Source organism: Gobius niger (assembly GCF_951799975.1).
Source record: "Gobius niger genome assembly, chromosome: 6".
Classification (NCBI taxonomy): Eukaryota; Metazoa; Chordata; class Actinopteri; order Gobiiformes; family Gobiidae; genus Gobius; species Gobius niger.
Window position 1 is genome coordinate 14,762,294 of NC_136857.1, and position 20,393 is coordinate 14,782,686.

Here is a 20,393-nt window from a genome sequence, read left to right on the forward strand (position 1 = left end):
ATAATATATTTTTCAGTGTGGAATTGACATCCAATTTTGCAGAAAAAGCAGAAAAAGGCACATGCCACTGAGTGTTACATTGGAAACAAATCATTCAACAGAAGAGTTGTGAGGATGAGAAGCAGGTACATGACTCTATGCATGTGATAATGGCACTAAGTGTCCGGGGGGCAGTGGTCAGCCACTGCTCTTGTACTCAGTGAAGTGAGAGATCAGACAGTACGTGACAAATGTGCTGGTAACATCCTTTCTTTATGAACAGGCTACAGTCCATGGCAAGCAGCTGCAGAAACATTGCATATGAGTGTTCCTGGAAACCACCAGTTTTAGACATCCACTGAATGTGTTGCACATAAATCAAATGTGACCAACAGTGTTCTTCTGTTTTATGTATATACATATAGACATATATGTATACATGTATATATCTTTTGTATTATATATCTATATCATTCATTTTCCGTCAACAAAGTGAAAAGTGTCTCAAAAAATCCAAAAGGTAACAAATGTGACAAAGGGCATAGCTGGAAGCCATTCTATATTATTGTTATCATTTTTTTTGATTATTAGTAGTAACATTTTTAAAATTCCATATTTACAAAAAACACAACAAAGCATGCCTGTAAAATAAAATATGATACAGTATTTATAGTTTCTCTCAAAAAGTTCATTCTTTTCCAGCGATTGTGCCATTTACATCATAGCCTGCACTGTACAAATACTATGTTTTGTGTTTTCTTTTTTGTCTTTTTCATTTTTCATTTTTATGATTTCAAGTGTCGATGTATCATTCTACAACGTTACATCCAAGATGAACATGAGTAAGTCGGTTCTCACTCCAGTGGTTTTCATTGGGAATGTATTTGGTTTCAGTGTGCAGCAGCCATACTGATTCGGAGACCTCATATTGTAAACAAACTTTAAATATCTTTACAAACAGGGGGTTCTGGTACAGGCAGTGTTAAACACACCAAATGGCATAGGTGGTGTGACGATGGATGCTGGTCAAGAGTCCCAGCTATCCATTATTGTAGGACCATCACTCCTGTAGAAAAGAAATGGCAGGAACATCTGGAGGCAGTGTGTCTCTCCCACAGACAAGCCTCAGTTGAATGAAACACCCACAGAACTTATTTACACAGCTGCATCAACATGAGGCCTGCTGATGGTTTAATCTCGGCAGATTTTAGCTTTTCAACCTGCATTTCTGGCTAACTGTATTGACGCGGGTGACAGTATCGGATAGCCTACAGTATGTGAGATATGGTGTAAGCCTGGGTCCATCACCACACAGTGTTTAAGAGGTCCCACAAAAGCACAATGATACACTGACAGACATGGGACTTTCAGCATCCTGACCCAGAACTGCGGTTCTAATGGCAGTCAGTCTGAAACCCTGAAGGGAGAGCTCTACTAGTTTATTGGTCCACAACATTTGACTGTTTATTACTACCCACCCACCTCCCTGAATGACCTGGCTATCTATTAAGTCCATTTCTCCTGCAGTCAAACCACTAGCCCTTCATAACTATCCACTGTACGTACACACGAGGCACGACAAGGTTTGTCCTTGTGATAATTCTCCGTTCACTCAACTGTTTCAAATAACCGCTGTCTCTCTCGCTTATCACAACACCTTTTCTGAGAATGATTGCATCACAAGAAAATCAGAGAAGGACTCTGAGTATTTTATGTCTAAAGCTGGCAACTCAAATTGTCCACGAGCATGAGCGAACACACCACTCACTTGGAAGTTTGGAGGATAAATGAAAATTGAAATAACTTTGTAAAAATAAACAGTATGAGTTAGTGAAAATGACTTTGTTCACTTGCACTAAAGCTAAAACAAAATAACACCCCACATGTGCCTCTTGTACAGAGCGCACGGCAGAAAAGGGGATTCTGTTTGACACTTGTGGACACCAGACGTTGACTGGCGCCATGCAGGGATCCTTGGCCTGAACAATTATCTCCCAATGTTGGACAGGATGAACGTAAACAAAGAAGAGTCAAGCCCCAGATTTGGGTCAGAAATGGTCTCCAAATCTGTGCATCCTCAACATGAGGATTTGCATCTGCCCACATACATATGCCCCCTTCCTTTCTTTTTTACATATTGACATTCAGAGCAGCAAAAACATCGCAACTTGTGTTGCTCAATGGCAGACCGGGACTTAGTCTCTCAATGCTTACATCATTCATCTGTAACAATAATAAAACACTGAATTAAAATCCATTAGCTTTAGAGCAAAACGCATAGGTGGAAACATCAAGTACCATTTACCAAAAATCTATATATCAATAACCAGAATCTTTATACTACCATTACATCTTAACATTTTCCCACGGGACAGCCTCAAACATAAAGTCAAGCCACTGCTGTGGCCAGAAAATCAGTGTCTTATGGACTATGATTACATGCATGATCCTGACCAAAACATGCCTTCATGCAAGTCATTTCTATGCATTGAACGAGCACAATAATTATTATTTATTTGAAACTCGGTCTGAGCAAGTCTCCTTCAGCCCAAGTCAACACAATGACAAATGTCCCCTACCTGGTCAGTGTGAAAGCCCATATAGAAAATACCTTCTTCAATGTCAGTATAACAATGATGATGAAAGGACTAGTGAGATGGGCTTAATGTGATCTTTTTTTGCTGCTCAAACAATGTAAAGATGTAAATATACTCAGCACAACCAAATAAAAAATCTTTGTCTATGGTTCTGGGTTTCCCCGTTCCTTGCTAGATTTCTTTCCTAACTAATCTTTCCTTACTAATCTTGGTTGATTATTGTTATTCTTCTCCGTGATGATGGTAAACTGTGTTGAAACCCTCTTGAAGACTGCATGACAGTTCTTTGAGGATCTTTATGATCTGGTCCCGTAGCAACATCGCTATGCTGCGGGTGTCCACACTCGGTGGTGGCAGGATTTGCAGTTTCTTCAATCAATAAACAGAGAATACGGTGCCTTGGCAGTTGGTCCCCGAAGAAATGTGTGTCATTGGCCAGCACACAGCACACTGTGAGTTACGGTTTCTGTTTTCATTACATGGTCTTTAGGCAGTAAAGTTCCTCAGTACACTGATTGGGTTTGGTTCAGCTGTCTATGACATATGAAACCACTGCCTCAGTTGCATTTGAGTCTGTAAACAATTTTTGTCCGTATTGTTGTTATTACGTCCAAATAATGACTTTCTTCTAATTGGGTTTTAGGCGCTCAGAGTCTTATCTCTCTGTGTTTTAGAAGTCTTTGAACCCTAACATTTAGATTCCCATTCGTCTTTTTGGTTTTTGTCCTTCTCTCGGTTGTCATCCTGTTTCTCTTTATCGGGTTTGGTCACACTGTCATAAGAGGGAAGAGAGGCAGTAGACGGTGTGCTCTCTTTCTTCTCTTGGTTTCCACCATTTTCAAGCTTGCTAGAAAAGTGACGCTTGAAGATGATGCCACGCCTGATGAGATGGGCTCGGTAAGCGTTCTGGATAATTCTGGCAGAGACATCTTCCTGTTTGCGGCGCAGGGTGGTGGTGATGGGTTCGTACGATACTTTGGAGGGGTTGGCTGCCACAAAGCGCTCCTCCATCTGCTGCCTCAGCATGTCCAACTCACCACTGTCACCCAACACACGCTTTGTAAAAGCAAACAGGATATCCAGGCAGTGAATGCGGTCGCCACTGACCATCGGCATGTCCATGGCAATTAGTTCTATAGTGTTCGGCTTTGGCACACGGAGTGGGTGCTCCAGTGCGTCAGCAAAGTCAGGTAACTTGGCAAAAGTAATAAACTGAGAGGCTGTTGGATCAAATTTCTCCCAAATCTCATAAAATGTCTCAAAGTCGTCCTCGCTGAGTGGATCAGCACTTTCCTCTGTTGCCACACTGAAGTTCTCCAGAATGATGGCAATGTACATATTGACCACAATAAGGAAAGAAATTATAATGTACATGACGAAAAAGAAAATCCCCACCGATGGGTTTCCACAGTCACCTTTAACAGATGTGCCCGGGTTCTCCAAGTTAGGGTCACAGTCCGGCGGGTAGTTGAGGATAGGCAGCAACAAACCATCCCAACCAGCAGATGTGGTAATCATGAACAAGATGATCATACTGTTGCCAAAGGTTTCAAAGTTGTACAGGTCGTCTATACCTGCTCCATGTTTAACGTAGCCAAAGTTAGACATGCCGAAAATGGAGAAGATGAACATGACCAGGAAGAGCAGCAGACCGATGTTGAACAGAGCGGGCAGTGACATCATCAAAGCGAAGAGGAGAGTCCGAATGCCCTTTGCACCTTTGATGAGACGCAGAATCCGGCCAATACGAGCTAAACGGATGACCCTGAACAGGGTTGGAGACACAAAGTACTTCTCAATGAGGTCTGCCAAAAACATACCTGTGACGCGAAAGAAAAGAAAGTCAACGTTTTCCTCATCAAACTAACATAAAGTCATTGAATAATTGTATTTAACACCTACCAACGATAGAAAGGATGACCACCACCACATCAAAAACATTCCAGCCATTAGTAAAGTAATAATGACGAAGAGCAAAGAGTTTGAGTAAGAACTCTGTTGTGAAGACTACAATGAAGATGAAGTTGACCCAATACAGGACCATCTCAGTTTCATCCGACTGATCGTCTGTTTCCACCATCATGGTCACCATGTTGAGGCAAATGAGGATCATGATGGAGATGTCAAAGACCTGCTGCGTCACAAAGTCAAACACCATTCCCTGGATCTTGTTCTGTAAAGAGACAAGAGGATGTCTTTAATAATGAATGTATCAAAAATCAAACAAACACAGGGTGACAGTAGCGCGCATTTTTATTGTGTCCTTGGGCAAGACACTTCACCCACCTTGCCTCCAGTGTCTGCGTACACTGGTGTATGAATGAGAGTGTGACTCTCTGAATCCTTGCTGAAAAGCGCTTCTACCATTTACCATTCACTCACCTGTGGTCGTGGAATTGGTTTTTGAGGTTTTTTGGAACCCAGTTTTTTCATGGCATTATAATACTTCTTCTGTTCCTCTGTCATGAAGATGTCCTGACCTCCAAAGTAAAGGGACAAAACAAGATTTGGTGATAATCTGGTCTGAGGCACGATCAAATATGGAGATATTTTGAGATAGAAACAGTCTTATCTTTTTCTTTTGTTGGTTGAAGTTGTCAATGATCACACCAATGAATAGGTTCAATGTGAAGAAGGATCCAAAAATGATGAAAATTACAAAGTAGATGTACATATAAATGTTCACTTCATAGTCTGGCTGCTCTTCCACCTTAAAGAAATGAGGCATGGCATTACTGCGAGATAAAGACATGAACAAAAAGAATAGTAAAGACATAAAAAATACATACGCCTCTAGAATCAATGGCCGCATACATAATGTCCATCCATCCTTTAAAAGTTGCCTTTAAAAAGAAGATTTATGTTAAAAACACTCGATCAAGTCAAAAGTAATGGAAAAATAGAATACTCAAACTAAAATCAACACCTTTCCAGCATGTGGTACAGCTTGTGCACAGATACAAAGAAATAGACATGGAGACACACAGAAAACACAAATGAATGACGCATATACCACAGTGAACTCTAAATGGACGAAATTAAGGCAAATCGGGGAAATATTTATCATGCACCATACAAAACGCGGACAGGCAGATGACAGCAGCTTAAAGCTCACCACTTGTAGAAGGGCTAGGTATCCGGCTCCCACATTGTCAAAGTTGATCTTGACATTTTTCCACCTGACCTCAGTGTGATTATTATTCCTCAAATCCATGCATTGAGTCCTGTTGTTGACCTCGTCAACAGGGAAGTACTCCTCTGAAGTTTCATTGAAACAGTAGTAGTACTTTCCAGCAAAAAGATTGACTCCCATGATACTGAAAATCAGCCAAAAGATGAGGCAAACCAGCAACACATTCATAATGGAAGGGATGGCACCCACCAAGGCGTTGACTACCACCTAGACCAAACCAGGAAAGAGAAAACAAAACTATATGAAAACCAACAAACATGACAATGATTTAACGCCCTAATTCACAACATAGTGCTATGGCACACACACTTTAATCAGTTATCTAGACAATAAAAGTGATTCTTGTGCACAAAATGCACTTCAGTCTTTCTTTCTTGCTTTGCCTACTAAAAGAGCAGCAGCCTTGTATGTGTACAGTGCAGTTTGGGAAATTAATGAGGAGCATTTTGTTCCATTCTAATTAGTGGAGCATTGATGTGACTGAAGATGCTCTTTGATCTGACGAGGCATCAGGTGTGAACTGCTAATGTTGATCTCCAGGTAACACATTAAAAAACAACAACTAACACCTAACATTTTTACACTTACATACTGTAGATGCTCTGTGTCTCTCCTTAGAGTAGCATACTGTAACTATTTTCCGAAAAATAATAACCTTTGTTTAGATTCTGTTTGTTCTATGTCATACAATATTAGCAAGAAACAATCATTTGGATATTATTTTGTTAATGTATCTTTTATACAAATAGATTACGCGCTGGCCTTTATTTGTTTGCATCAAAGTCTAAATATTGTTTACCATAGCACCATGAAGTGTATAATTTTAGTGATATTTAGCGCTGCGACACATTTAAGAACAATAGCAGTAAAAATGTTTAAATTGCTTCCCCGCCCACAAAACTAAGCATTTTTCAGGATCCCATCTGATCTCCCAGTTTCCCCTTATTTAGATGCAGTACTCATAAGCTCAGCTCACTACCAGTGTTAGGCAGGCCGACCAGCAGCTCGCAGGCACACAGCTGAGCATGCATGTCTTTTGCAGACTCTTTTGTGAAACCATATTCCCTCCTCATTAAAGACAGACAGGAGCTGAAGAGCAGGACTCTCTTAGCAAGTACACAGCCTTCGGTCACAGATCAACTTCAGAGCAAAAACACAATCTGCACATTGCAATGGTGCAATTCAAATTTAAATGGAATCGAAGCAGCGGCTGTTTTACTCACTAAGAGTACTCTTCGCTCTATGTGGGGTTAAATTGAACCACTTCTGATTAATTCAATTCATATTATTAGAGAAATAGGACATGCTATGTGGAAAGCATTCTCTAGAAGAGGGAAAATGGCCTTCAAAAATGCAAAATGTGCATCGGCAGTTAAACTACATGCGTGTTACATGGCATTGTGCAATCTCAAGAACCGCTCAAATCAATAAATAAATAAACAGAGTAATGAGTGGAAATGGAGATAATGTCTGAGGAGATAATTGATGTGTCAATTTGCTTTCTTGTACAAATATAAAAATGTTGAAGAATGTTTGAGGTTCCTAGTCATAAGAAATAAGTGTATTCATTGTACAATGAACAATGAAAACAACATTCTGTACAATGAAATAAGCAAAAAGAATGAAATATCTAAAGGGCCCAGTGTCTAGTTGAGATCCGTGGTTGAGAGTAGCCTATAGCTTTAGAATCATCTGGAAAAACTAAATGTTTCTGCCCAGTTTCAAAATCTCTGTCATCTCTCCATCAAACTCTGTTTGTTTATGTATTGCTTTGACCATAATTTTATCTATTCAGTTGAAACAAAATAAACTTAGAAATTGACAGAAACATTAAAGTAAAACTAATACAGCAGGATTAAATCACTCTATCCCTTTGGCAAGACTGGGCCACTCGTACCTACCCAACAGAGTGAGGGTAGCTTTGATGCTTTACTAAAGCCCCCAAAAACAGACTGTTGTTTAGCATTTCCAAACCCAAAATGACATGGTTCCATCTATAATATTGATCACTGAATCATCATCCATAATGCCTATCCAGGGCCTAAAATCATTGATGTCTGCTCCATGCACTGGCATCACTTTTAGTCACTGGATAACTGGATATGAATGTGGTTTCAATATGAAGGCCTCAATTCCAATTGGGATGTCAATTTTGGAGCTACATATATACGAGAGTATTGTGCTTGAAAACTCTTGTATGTTTCTATGGGCCACCACATAGTTTGAGTGGGCAGTTGTTGCCTCCCATTTTCACTTCCTGTGGGAGTGGAAGGCAACCAGCAGTGCCTTCTGTATGTTCTATGTGCCATGACATGACAGCTAATGTCTTGTGACAAATGGCAGCTTTCATATTTGCTAAGCTTCCGCCTGCAAAAGAAAACCAAAGAAACCATTACTATTGATCGATTAGTTGTCTTTAAAGGCTAGAGTTAACTTGCCATTAAAAGCTGCCAGCATCTCTGCTGGTCAATCAATGGCAGAAGCTTGACAAATATTTTTCTCCCAAAGCCAAACACTGTGGTTTCTGTCTGAGTCCTTGATGCAGAGAGATCCTGGACAAGCAGGAGAGGAGTGACCCTCTGGTGGCCCATCCTAGCCGAACCAGGCTGATGTGAAGGGAGCAGTGGAAGGATACGGGTGAAGAGGAGGGGTATAGGAAGGTGGGCGAGTGCTGCTGCACATGTGGGCTGATTGGGGGGGGGGGGGGGGGGGGGGGGGGGGGGTGAAGAAAAGCTCAAACTAGAGGACAAGGCAGACAGGCCAAGAGCAGAGGGACAGATAGGAATTCACAAGTTTGCAAGGAAAGAGAGAAAGACAGAAGGGACTACTACAGCGACAACAACCAGGTGCAACCTAACACTACTGCCAGTCACAGAGATGACCAATCAAATGTCTGCATGAAGAGAGGTCTGAAGCACAATAGAGTTTTATTAGTAAGTCTAAAGAGAGTTCTCTGAGGGGTTGTAAGTTAGTCTGTGACTGGCAAGACTGGTGTTTGGCGCTGCCTGGTTCCTGCTGGTTGTTCTTGATGCCAAATGCATTGACGGATGGGTGTGAATTGGGAAGAGGGTTATGGGAGCAAGAGGCAGGTGAAGGGGAGGGATTCTCATTTGAAAGCAGTGGTTGACAATCAGCTAATTGTTGAATTGAATGTTCAATGGGATGGCATGTAAGTTCGGTTAGCCTCGACCAATTTTACACTGATTTTGGCCAATCAAGAAGAAGAAAATAGAATGATCAGGATTGTTTTAGTGTCGCTTTTGTGATGAGGCAGCTTTGCGTAAAGATTGTTTTATTCTTTTGGATATGTTGCTTAAGATACAAGTACATGTTTTAATTATGAATACCCAATGTTCAATTTGTCAGAGGTAGTTGAACTTTACTCAGTCCCCAGCTGCATCATGACTTATTGGTTTGCTCTAACGGAGGCATGGTACAGGATTGCGCATGGAAAAGTGACTTCTTGGCTTTCATTTGGTTGTTTAGAAAAAATATCCCAATAGTTTGGGATTTTTTTGTCCTTGGGTTGTTCTAGATCAGTTCTAGCATGCTTTAAACTGTTGAATGGGCATGCGGAAGGATCAGCTGCTTAGCTTTGGATCTTACCCTCATCCCTTCAAAACGTGACAAGGCTCTGAGGGGTCTCAAGGCCCTTAGTGTCCTGAGAGATTTAATGGGCCCTAGATCGGAGTAGCCCAGCGCATTAGCTACAAGGCTGACTATAGACACCTACACAAAAACAGAGAAGCAAAAGAGGTTCCAGACTGTTAGAAGTGAGGTTCACTAGGGAAGAGACGGCCCTGGCATAGGCGGAGAGTTGTTGTCATACACACATAAATCTATGCATGTATATACATGTATAATATTGCATTTATACATGTATATACACAGAGACAAGGTAAATGTTTAGTATAGGTTTTATGTGTGTAGTCATTTTAGTTGCAGGGATTTTATTGTTATTTTGAGAAGTTGACGAGACGTGAAAGTCCTTTGTACCTGTAAAGAAACGGGTGGTTGAGAGAGAGAGGAGACATAGAGTATAAGTTAGGCAGAGGGCTACATGATTTAGTAAAGATACAAGCGGAAGGGTTGGGAAAGCTAGAGGACTAGGAGTTGAGGGAAAAGGGAAGTGGTTACCCTGTAGTTGATAAAAAACCCAACAGACTTGAGAGCCTTACCCTTGCCCCTCTAACATTGTCTCTCCATGTCGCTCTCGGGCTGATTCATAAAATCCCATAATATTTAAGACAGACAAACTAATGGAACCTAAGAGAAAGAATACAGGTAAACATGTACAAATCTGTCATTGAGCCAAAATCTTATACATCCAGTCACACTTCACACAGCATTAGCATCAAATAGGGGAGTTACAGTCACATAAACCACACACGACAGGGACGAAGGTTAGGGGCAGACCAATTATGGTTAATAATAATAGCACTGGATGGCACTGAAAGGACAAAATTACATGTTGTACGGTCAACTTACAGCCAGTTACCAAGGATTAACACACAACGTCAAAGAAACTGGCATGGGCCCAATCATAATCATCAATAGCTGTAACTTGGGCCGATTTAGACAAAACATTGAAAATCAGATCATTAGGGATGCTTTTAGAATGAAGGAGGCTTTGGCCAAATGCCTTTTCTAAAATGTATGGAGTCGGTTTAATCTGTCAGTAGTAGGTTTCGGATTTTTAGTGGTGCTTATTTCACATTGGACGGTTTGCCAGTTGCTTACAAATAAGGAAGATTAACAGTAAACACATGTAAAGGCATCTGAAACCAGCCATTGACACCAATCAGTCAAACTCACCGCAAAAAGGACACAACAATCAAAGCTTAAATTCACGGAGGGAGGATTAACCAAGCAAAATCTTCGTTTTGACAGTAACTACTGGTGGAGATCCTTGTGTATATCATAGACAATAGAATCCATCACAGTGACTATAGCACTTCATGAATATAATGTCCCACATTTTGGGCAATTAAAAAGAAAAGTCCCATGTCCACATTAGAGTGCCAGCACTAATGTGGGAGGAACGTAGTCAAATAAAGATTTTGCCTGGATCTACACTACAGTTTGGGGTTATTGTCACCTTCAGCCTGACCCCATGACGTGCCCTTTGTGGCCCCAGCTGAGAAAGCTGTGCTGTAGTGGCCTGAGCGCTGTAACGTCCTTCTCATAGCTCTGCAAGGCAAGGCCAATGACATCTGATGCTGTGGTCCCATGATGACGACAGCACAAACAAAAGCCAAATGAAACAAACGAAAAAAAAAAAAAAAGGAAGAAATAGAAAAATGAAATAATCTGAGTGGAAAAGAAAGATGAGTGAGGAATGACACCTGTCACAAACTCAAGCAGCTAAATTATACCACATTTTCCACAAACTGTAACTCAAACAAATGCAAAGAAAATCTTTAACGAGAGAAAATAAACAAAAAGGGATGAGGAGTAACACAGGCTGGTCGAATGATGGTGCCCCCCTTTCAGAGTCAATCACAGCACATGACATAGAGGCCACAGCACAAGCTAAACTCATCACCAACGTGTTTTCAAAGGGGCGTTTGTGAAGACCAAACTTACCGCCAACCGCCTGTCACCACCATCATTACATCTCAGCACAATCTCAACACATTTCTGGGTTAGACTTCAAAAGGTGTCGGAGGAGGACACAGGAAAGGAGGATGGAGAGAAGAGGGATGTTCACAGCTTAGGAAATGTGTTGCTTCCAATGCAACAAATCTACAGGGAGGGAGTCTAAAGGCGAGGTTTAGTACAACTAGAAATGCAAATGTTGTTCAAGGGGTCGTAAGTAGAAGTTTGAGTTAAACTAGTGTAATAATATAACAAACAACAAAATATTACTCCTTTCAGTGCAAATGAAAGTTAAGCTAAAATACGCCAATATACATTTAGTCTTAAACTAATGAAAGAGGCACATTCTACGAGCAACCTCAGACATTGATAGAGGAGTCCGTTCATAGATATTGGCGGTAGACACTGCGGAGAGGTGGTTAAATCAAGCAGAAAGTCAGAAGCCCAGAACATCCAAATTCTTCTCAAAAGCAAGAGCCAGTAATACTTATAGGCCCCAATAATGTCAATATAACATTATTATTGTATAACATAAATGTCCAACACTTTTATGCTATAAAATGTCATTTCATTTGTGTTTAAAATCTACAATAATGACAGAAAGTATGTTCTCAGCTCTGGTCTTTCGTGCTTTCAGGCAGAAACTAGGAGTAGAATAGAACAATGAGAAAGGACAAAGGCACATATCAAACATTTCAGGGCAAAGAGACGAGAACAACTGCATTTGCTCTTAGTATGACTTGAATATGATTTGAGGATGATGGACCTGCTTAATTAGTTAATATCTTAAAATATTGGCCGTTTTGTGTATCTATTTTCAGTTTATAACATATTCAAGCATCCTAGAGGAGTACAATTCTGAGGCAGGATTAAGAAAAACTGCTGCTTGATGGATCCAAAATGTGACAGAGGAACAGACATTGTAGTCTTGCAAAACGCAGTCCATTGTCCAAATGTAAAACTGCTTTCGAGAGCAAAATGTCACATTACTGACCTCATCATGGAGCAGAAACTCTCTGAACTTTTTCAGCTCTACGACATCCAACAGAAATCCTTTGTGTATTTATTGTTATTGTTTGTTATTTGTGTCCACCTTAATGTGGCGTTGACAAATTATATATCTGGATTTATCAAGAACACACACGCATCTAGACTGTGTGTGTTGTATCAGAAAAGTTGCTGTTGGGTTGTGGTATTGCTCATGACTTAACAAAAATCCTAATTTTACATTAAAAAAACATCAATATCCATAAAACACAAATAATATATAGAAAACAAAAATCAGACTTACATCGACAATGAAGAAGTCAAGCCAACACCAGGCATTGGTGAAATACTTCACAAAACCATAGGCCACCCATTTGAGTAACATCTCCAGGATGAAGATGTAGGTGAAAACCTTGTCTGCGAACTCCAGAATGGTTCTAACGGTCTTTCTCTGTTCAATGTACACATCCTCAAAGGCCTGTGGAAGACCATACGACAGCCATAAATGCATAGAAAAATACACTTAATAATAAAATAGCTCATAGTAGTCATAGCTGATCTTGAAGGTGCATTATGCAACTTTTGATGCAGAGAAAAAGTTGATATTTGACCTTGTAGTGACCCAGCGGCTGCATGAATGGTCAGTATGGCGGCTTTACTTTCCATTATGGTCGTCTCTACAATGCTCCAGGATCACTTGTTTTGTAGGTTTTCTGGTGAGCGGTGAAAACCCTCCAAACAATTTATCCAGGAGCGTCCTAGAGACCACTGTGAGGAAAGTTATTGCCATGCTGACCACTCATTCAGCTGCTGGGTAAAATGCACACAAATATCAACTTGTTTATTCCATATAAAAAGTAACAATTATTTGCATAATAGCACATTCTGTTCAACATAACGGCAAGATTAATGTAAATGTGGTGCAGCCTTTATTTTAGACAGTTACAGTTTGTTTGAAAAACCTGCCATTTCCCCCCAAAGAATTCAAACTAATGCTAAGTTCAAGGGTTTCTCACCAGGGCACCACTACTGAGAAGGATCATGAAGATGATGAGGGTCTCAAACCAGTTGTGCTCTACGATCAAATAGCAGGTCTTCCTCAGGAACCACCAAATCTTTCCCCAGCCCATGGTGATGCTGACATCGCAGCACTTGTACTTGGCCACACATGCTGCAGACACAACAGGGAAAATTCATTATTTGAACTCAAGGGAGGCCTTTATTGGCTTTCATATGCTACACTGTGATAGTGTCATACATCAAGATCGGAGGCAACATTTTTCCCTATTGATTACAAAAGAAAGTCACTGGAATAGAACCAGCAGCCTCACCGTCGGTCCAACAAGCCTCAGGCTCCAGGTACTCCTCTACAGTCTCCACCACAACCACTTCCTCCACGTCCGGCTTGATGTCAATGGTGCTGCCCTCTGACGAGCTGGTGTCATCGAGCTGCAGTGACAAAGATGAAGTATTGTTTACAGCAGAGACATGTGCTGGTGTTTGGATCACATTTCTGCGCTCTTTAAAACTGGCAAGAGCAAGACCATCGATATATCCTGGAGATGGACAGTGTTTAACGCACAGTGGGAGAAATCGTTTGTAGCTTGTGCTTGGAGTGCTTACTCTAATGTGCGATGCGATTGTTTGTAGCACAAGCATGAGCCGACCCCTTTTTTCTCTAAGCGACTCCCTCAGGCTACCGACACAAGCACTGGCGAACCTTTGTTTGTACGCAAGATTCTTGAGCAACGCTGTTGTTGCATTATATTCTTTATGATTGGATTAATATTAATAGGTATAGATCTTATAAGAGACAGACAGTGAAAAGGACTAAAAACTCATGGAATCCAATGTTTCTTTCAAAGGAGGATTCTTTTATTTTGCGTCGAAATCAGTATTGAGTATTGAGATTAAACCTTCTGAAATAGACTTTGAAATGTTAAAATTCACTGAGGTTTTCCATCTGACAGAGAGTTACATATCTTTACTGATACAGCCCTAATACGAGAACAATGTGTTGCCCTATCTCTCTCTCTTGCCTATTAATTGCAGAAACAAAGCTGGATTGGATTTACCATGTAATTTCCAGTACCATGGATGTGATATTGTGTAGAACAAATTAAATGTAAAGTATTGTTGGGGAAAACAAGCTCCTCTAAAGAGCTTAGAAGGGGAAAATAAAGGTTTTCCTGAACTGAATGGATGTGACAGCAGCAGCAACCACCCGCCCCGAGAGTCTCCTCAATGCTGAAACTACAAGCATCTGCAGATATCCATTCATACTGTCTGTCTGTCTGTCTGTCTGTCTGTCTGTCTGTCTGTCTGTCTGTCTGTCTGTCTGTCTGTCTGTCTTGGTACATGACTCAATTGGCTAATGGAGGCCTAATCGTGTCTGGACATAGAAGAGTACAAAGAAGCCACACCCAGGCTTTTACAGTTCAGGAAAACTGCACTGCACCACAACAAGCTGGAGGTATATTTTCAATTTGAAACTAAGAAAGCAATTCTTTACTTTACTTTTACTACATTTCATTACATAATACTGAATATTTCATTTAATCGTCTCCTATCTATTTGATTATAGATAATGATTCTAGTGGTGAAAAATAACCATAACAACTTGCATCCTCAAATCAAAAATTTGATCACTAATATACATTTTATATGGTGTGGAGGGCTGCAGATCGGTGGTCAGTGCAGTGGAAATTTCAACTGAATGCGTCCCAAAAGTGTCACTCATTAATGTACATTTTATAAGTTTGTACTAGTAGTTTTAATTTCTGGTATGCTAATTGACTCTGTGCATAACTTTCCAATCATAACAACGCCCCCCAAGAAGTGACTTCCTGTTTTGATCTAGCACGCCAAAATAAAAGCACACAGTTTGTCTCATTGATAAGTTCAGCAGGTACTTGCTACATTACAAGATTATAATTAAAAAACACGCATTTTAAGTGTTTTTGTCTGTTAATAGTTAGGCTAAAAGAAAGTTGAACTAATGAATATGATAGTGCTTTAATTTTGGCGTGCTGGATCGAAACAGGAAGTCACTTATTTGGCGGCGTTGTTATGATTGGAAAGTTATGCACAAAGTCAATTCAGCACGAAGCCTGAGGGCCACCCAAATTGGTCTTAGGGCTGTTTTTGGCCACACTTTGGGCACCCCTCACACAAATTTAGACAACATTGTAGTTCAGGACCAACCTCTTTGCTGTTTTCGATGTCTGACTCGCTGCTGAAGTCCTCTGTGTTGAGATTCTCAAAGTCCGACTCCCCCACCGCGATGGGCACACAGACCGTCAGGTTGGGGTTGTGGATGAACGACATATGGGCATCGTCCAGAACATATTTGCCAACACTGCTGCCAATGCCACTGGTCGTCCCGTTACCGTTTTTGGTGTAGTCAAGGTCGCGATTAATGTCCACTCCCGTGTGGTTAGCAATGCAGTTCACTTTGTTTCCATACATGTCCTCCAGTGGCTTTTGCTCATCCTCCATCAGTGGTTTTCTTAATAAACTGGCCATCACTATTCGCATCTTTGCTTTAAACCAGGCAATTCCCTTCTTGATACGCATGACAGAAATCTGCAGGTTGTTTGGTTCCCCATCATCATCTGTGGCCGCCAAGTTGTCAGCACTGAATGAGCTCAGCAGCAAAGCAAGAAACAGGTTCAACACCTAGAGACAGAACACACAGTATTCATTTATCTTGCACACATGTGAATGATGGGTAGAATGGGTATTTTAATGTCACTTACCACTAAATTTCCAATGACCATGACCATCATAAAGACAATGAGGCACATAGCCTGTCCAGCGACCTCCATGCAGTCCCACATGGTCTCAATCCACTCTCCACACAAAACTCGGAAGACAATCAGAAAGGAATGGAAGAAGTCGTTCATGTGCCAGCGAGGCAGCTCACAGTCCTTAGCAATCTTACACACGCAGTCTTTGTAGCTTTTGCCAAACAGCTGCATGCCGACCACAGCAAAGATGAAGACAATAATGGCAAGCACCAAGGTCAGGTTTCCCAAGGCTCCCACTGAGTTGCCGATAATTTTGATCAGCATGTTTAGGGTGGGCCATGACTTAGCCAGCTTGAACACTCTCAGCTAAACAAGAGGAAAAATAGACAAATAATAGTGTTATACATTTCTAACAACACATAAGCAGTTTTTTTCCCACCCCTTCACTGTCCTGTCTGCCCAGCACCCTAAAGATGGGTCTCTAGGACAGGGTATGGCAAGGTAACGCGGAGTCTGATGCTGCACACAGGCAGGTGGAGTTAAAGCTGATGTATCATTTCATTTATTGGGTTGGGATACTTAGCTCTATTCTGTTTTAAAAATGTTATTGTAGTAACTAAAGTAGAGGGGTGTAACTTGTTACGCTATTAACTTTAGCAAACAGCTTAGTTTTTAGATACATAACTTATTACTTACATTAAAAGGGCAATGAACAGCTAAACAAATTCCAAAATTCAGTGTACAATGTCTTTAGCAGAAAAGAAGATTTACCAAACGGAATGAGCGCAGCACTGAGAGACCCTCAACGTCTGCCAGAGCCAGTTCCACTAAACTCAGCGTCACGATGAAACCATCAAAGCAGTTCCAAGCCTCTTGGAAGTAGTAATATGGATCCATGGCCACCAGCTTGAAGAGCATCTCCCCAGCAAAGATCCCCGTGAACACCTGGAACACAAGACACCCGACAGTAATAGTTCAGCTGAGAAAAGTATCCTAATTATTTATTAAGATTCTTTTTTAGAACAAATAGAATTAAGTTTATATTATATTATGTAGTATATGCTTTTGTAATGTCTAAAAAGAACAGAAATAAGATGACTGCCTACCTATAAATTGTGGTTGTGATATAATGGGCATTTCCAGATGATATGATGTATATCACTGTTAAGCACTGAGGTACAGGAATTGAAGTTTGATGCGATGTAGTAGTATTTTTCACTAGCATAGAAACAGCAGTTGAACTAATCCACCCTAAACAATAAATTACCTTAGATCCAATGACATTTTTGTTTCAGTTTTCCTAAAATACTACAGGGAGAATGGCCAGGTTGAGCTATTCGAGCACCATTTCAGTGCTCTCATCGATCAAGCTCCATGAAATATAAATGTAGGCCTCCCACCAGTCAGCCAGCCAGTAGAGGCTGGTCTCTCTGAAGCAAGCTGCACCTTTACTCATCCAGAAGAGAAAAACATGCAACGATGAAAAAGACAGGAAACAATGACAAGTGCATGGACACAGGGAAACAACACAGAGAAGATGAATGAATAATGCGCTTTCTACTTTAGAACCGAGTTGACAGTTGTTCCCAAAATATCTTCAAACGTCACCTATGAAGTTCTTGAGTCATTTTCTTTGTTTAATTAGAAGAGATTACATTATACTTAGCGCACGTACTAAAGGTTCTAAAGCAACGTAAGAGAGAATAAGAACCAAACTAACCAGCAAAGACAGGAATAACAGGTCAAAATGTAGTAATTTCATGACAATATGGAAACAACTATAAAATAACACGCCGCTCACCAGATTTCCCACAGACAGCATATCCTCAAACTCCGTGGTCATCGGGTAGTGCTCCATGGCCATGAAGAGGGTGTTGAGAACAATACAAATAGTAATGGCTAAATCCACAAAGGGGTCCATCACTATAAGGTTCATTATCTCCTTCATCTTGATCCAGTGGGGGGAGCATTCCCAGATCAGGAAAGTGTTAGAAAACTTATACCAGCAAGGGGGACACTTGCGCTGAGACTCCTCCAATTCTGAAGACATAGCGCGAATCAGTTGTTAATGTCAACCATAATTGCGTGCAAAAAGAAATATGCATGCAATGGTATTAAAGTAATTTAATGCATTGTATGTATCTGGTACTTGTTGGATATGCAAAGCAAATAAGCAGGAAATTCATGTCAAACTTGTCAACCAATGATAGCAGCCCTACTTAAAGAACAGTAATGAGAGAGAGCAGGTTAAAAAGCTGGGTTAAATGGCAGTACCCTCCACTAGTGTGTTGGTAATGACGCTCATGACACTGTTGGCCCGCTCTTTCCGCCCAAAGGAGGTATTGAGCTGGTCCACAGACACCATCAGGGAGCCCGACAGCTTCTTCTTCACCTCAACCTCAGTAGTCGGCTGTCAGGAGGAGAGGAAGAATCAAGCACCCATGGAGACGACATGAACACCATCCCACAGCACCACCGGTGGTCGGCAGAGGGAAGTGCACAACAGCATTGGCAGGAAAAAAGTTGTTGAGGATCAGATTGTTGATCATTAGGAGCGGGGCATTTTTTCACTAATTTCTATCTCAATGCTGGTTTCAAGGAAGATGTGTGTATGCTGTAAATGCATGCAGGTTTCAGCCAAAGTGGGAGCAGTGGTCTAGAGCTACTGGACCTAATTGTGTTGCATGTAATTAGCTCATCCAGGTTAAATAAGAAATGAGACTTTGTGCAAGGAGAGCTGTTTTGCTTGAATGCATTTTCAGTCCTGTCATGCAATAATGGAGGCTTTGCTGCCATTGCAATATAATTATTAGGTCAAACAACTTAATCGAATACCTCCCAATTCCGGCCATTTAGACATGTATTAAAATCAAAATACTTAATCTTCCTAATTTGAAACCATACAATTTATATTGCAACAATAGAGTCAAGAGCATTGTAAAGATCATATGAGGCAGGTAATTCAGATTCATTCATTTGTCATGCACAAGCATGCTCCAAGTCAAAGAGAAGGAGAGGAAATTACAAACAATGTAGTTAAAGATCTACTGTCTACTACCACAGGTTATCATGCTTGATATAATTTAGGAGCTAAATCTACCATGCTAACTACAAAAAGGACAGACTAGCTTACTAATGTTGACCAGGGAGAGTTTGAGAAACAGAGAAAGGTAGACAGACAAGGACAGCAGCCCTCCTTTCTTTGCTAAGAGAAGTCAATAAGGCCTGATCACATGGTGTCAGCTATATGTTGTGTTGTCTGTTTGCGGATTTTAGCTGTGTTTTCTGTAAACATATACAGTATGTATGAGCTGATCCCCTCTGTTTCCTCTGCCTCCTACTGTAGATCTACCCACTCAGGCTAGCAGAGGATCGGGCGCCTGGAGGAGGAAAACATCAACACACTGGACCAGGTTAACTTCAGATGTATGATGTTTCAAAACAGACATTGAAATATATTTCTAACACTCACTCATGTCTTGAAAACTAGATCTAACAGGTGCCGTTATATTTTCTACCTTGTGAAGAATATGTTTTAGAAACAGTATCAACCATATACATGAATCAAAAAACATAATGATAATAATGGAAGTCACTGATAGACACAGTTTATGACTAAAATATCTAATGGGGTTGACTTTAGATATTTCTTCTGAAATGTATTTCTATCTCCATCCTTTGCCTATTGTTGGAGGGCAGCATACACTGCAAGGGCTGGGGGGGGGATGCGCGAGCGCTTAGCCAAGAGATACATACGAAACTTGCAAGATGACAGAGTAGAAGATAGAATCAGAAAGAGAGGTACGGACGGTAGGGGGCCATGCCTAGATAGGTCTACTCATTGACTTCCTTACACTGTCATCAGAATCTGCCTTATCTATTTTCACCTCAGGCAGAAGGCGTCCACCGTGCCCGGGGCCGATGAGCGACACCACGCCGTTGCAATCCACCGTGCTGTTCCTCTTGCCGTGAAAGCCAGTGTAGCTGTTCCGCCTGTAGGGGCTGAACAGGGAGCCTCGGCGCTCCTCGCACTCCTCCACCGTGCTGTGCTCATCATCGGCAAACTCATTCTCCGAGCCCACGTCCTTACCGCGGCCCTTAAAACTGAAGATGCTGCTCTTGCTGTTGTGTCGGGACAGGAAAGGGGAGCCCGGGATGCTGAGGAGTGACTATAAGGGAGATGGAGAAGAGAGCTGTCATTCATTTGGATTTCTTTCTTTGTGTGTGTGTCGGTGTGTCGGTGTGTGTGTGTGTGTGTGTGTGTGTGTGTGTGTGTGTGTGTGTGTGTGT

General features: G+C 41.1%; 1 protein-coding gene across 5 annotated transcripts in view; it reads right to left on the reverse strand.

The window, feature by feature from the left end:
- Positions 1–1,935: 1,935 nt before the first annotated feature.
- scn8aa (sodium channel, voltage gated, type VIII, alpha subunit a) overlaps positions 1,936–20,393 on the reverse strand; it is a 34,270-nt gene continuing 15,812 nt past the window's right edge. For 3 of the 5 annotated variants that reach the window (XM_079558169.1, XM_079558170.1, XM_079558171.1), the window contains exons 12-27: positions 19,958–20,272; positions 18,378–18,513; positions 17,905–18,143; positions 16,875–17,048; positions 16,113–16,469; positions 15,559–16,032; positions 13,686–13,803; positions 13,371–13,525; positions 12,659–12,832; positions 9,376–9,498; positions 5,692–5,976; positions 5,366–5,419; positions 5,149–5,286; positions 4,959–5,063; positions 4,479–4,749; positions 1,936–4,396 (exon numbers count right to left, since the gene is read on the reverse strand). In XM_079558169.1, coding sequence (XP_079414295.1) covers positions 3,264–4,396; positions 4,479–4,749; positions 4,959–5,063; positions 5,149–5,286; positions 5,366–5,419; positions 5,692–5,976; positions 9,376–9,498; positions 12,659–12,832; positions 13,371–13,525; positions 13,686–13,803; positions 15,559–16,032; positions 16,113–16,469; positions 16,875–17,048; positions 17,905–18,143; positions 18,378–18,513; positions 19,958–20,272 — 4,251 coding nt within the window. In that variant the 3' untranslated portion in view covers positions 1,936–3,263. Of the gene's footprint in view, positions 4,397–4,478; positions 4,750–4,958; positions 5,064–5,148; positions 5,287–5,365; positions 5,420–5,691; positions 5,977–9,375; positions 9,499–12,658; positions 12,833–13,370; positions 13,526–13,685; positions 13,804–15,558; positions 16,033–16,112; positions 16,470–16,874; positions 17,049–17,904; positions 18,144–18,377; positions 18,514–19,957; positions 20,273–20,393 lie in introns of those variants that run through there. The other 2 variants (XM_079558172.1, XM_079558173.1) reach the window with 2 other exon arrangements.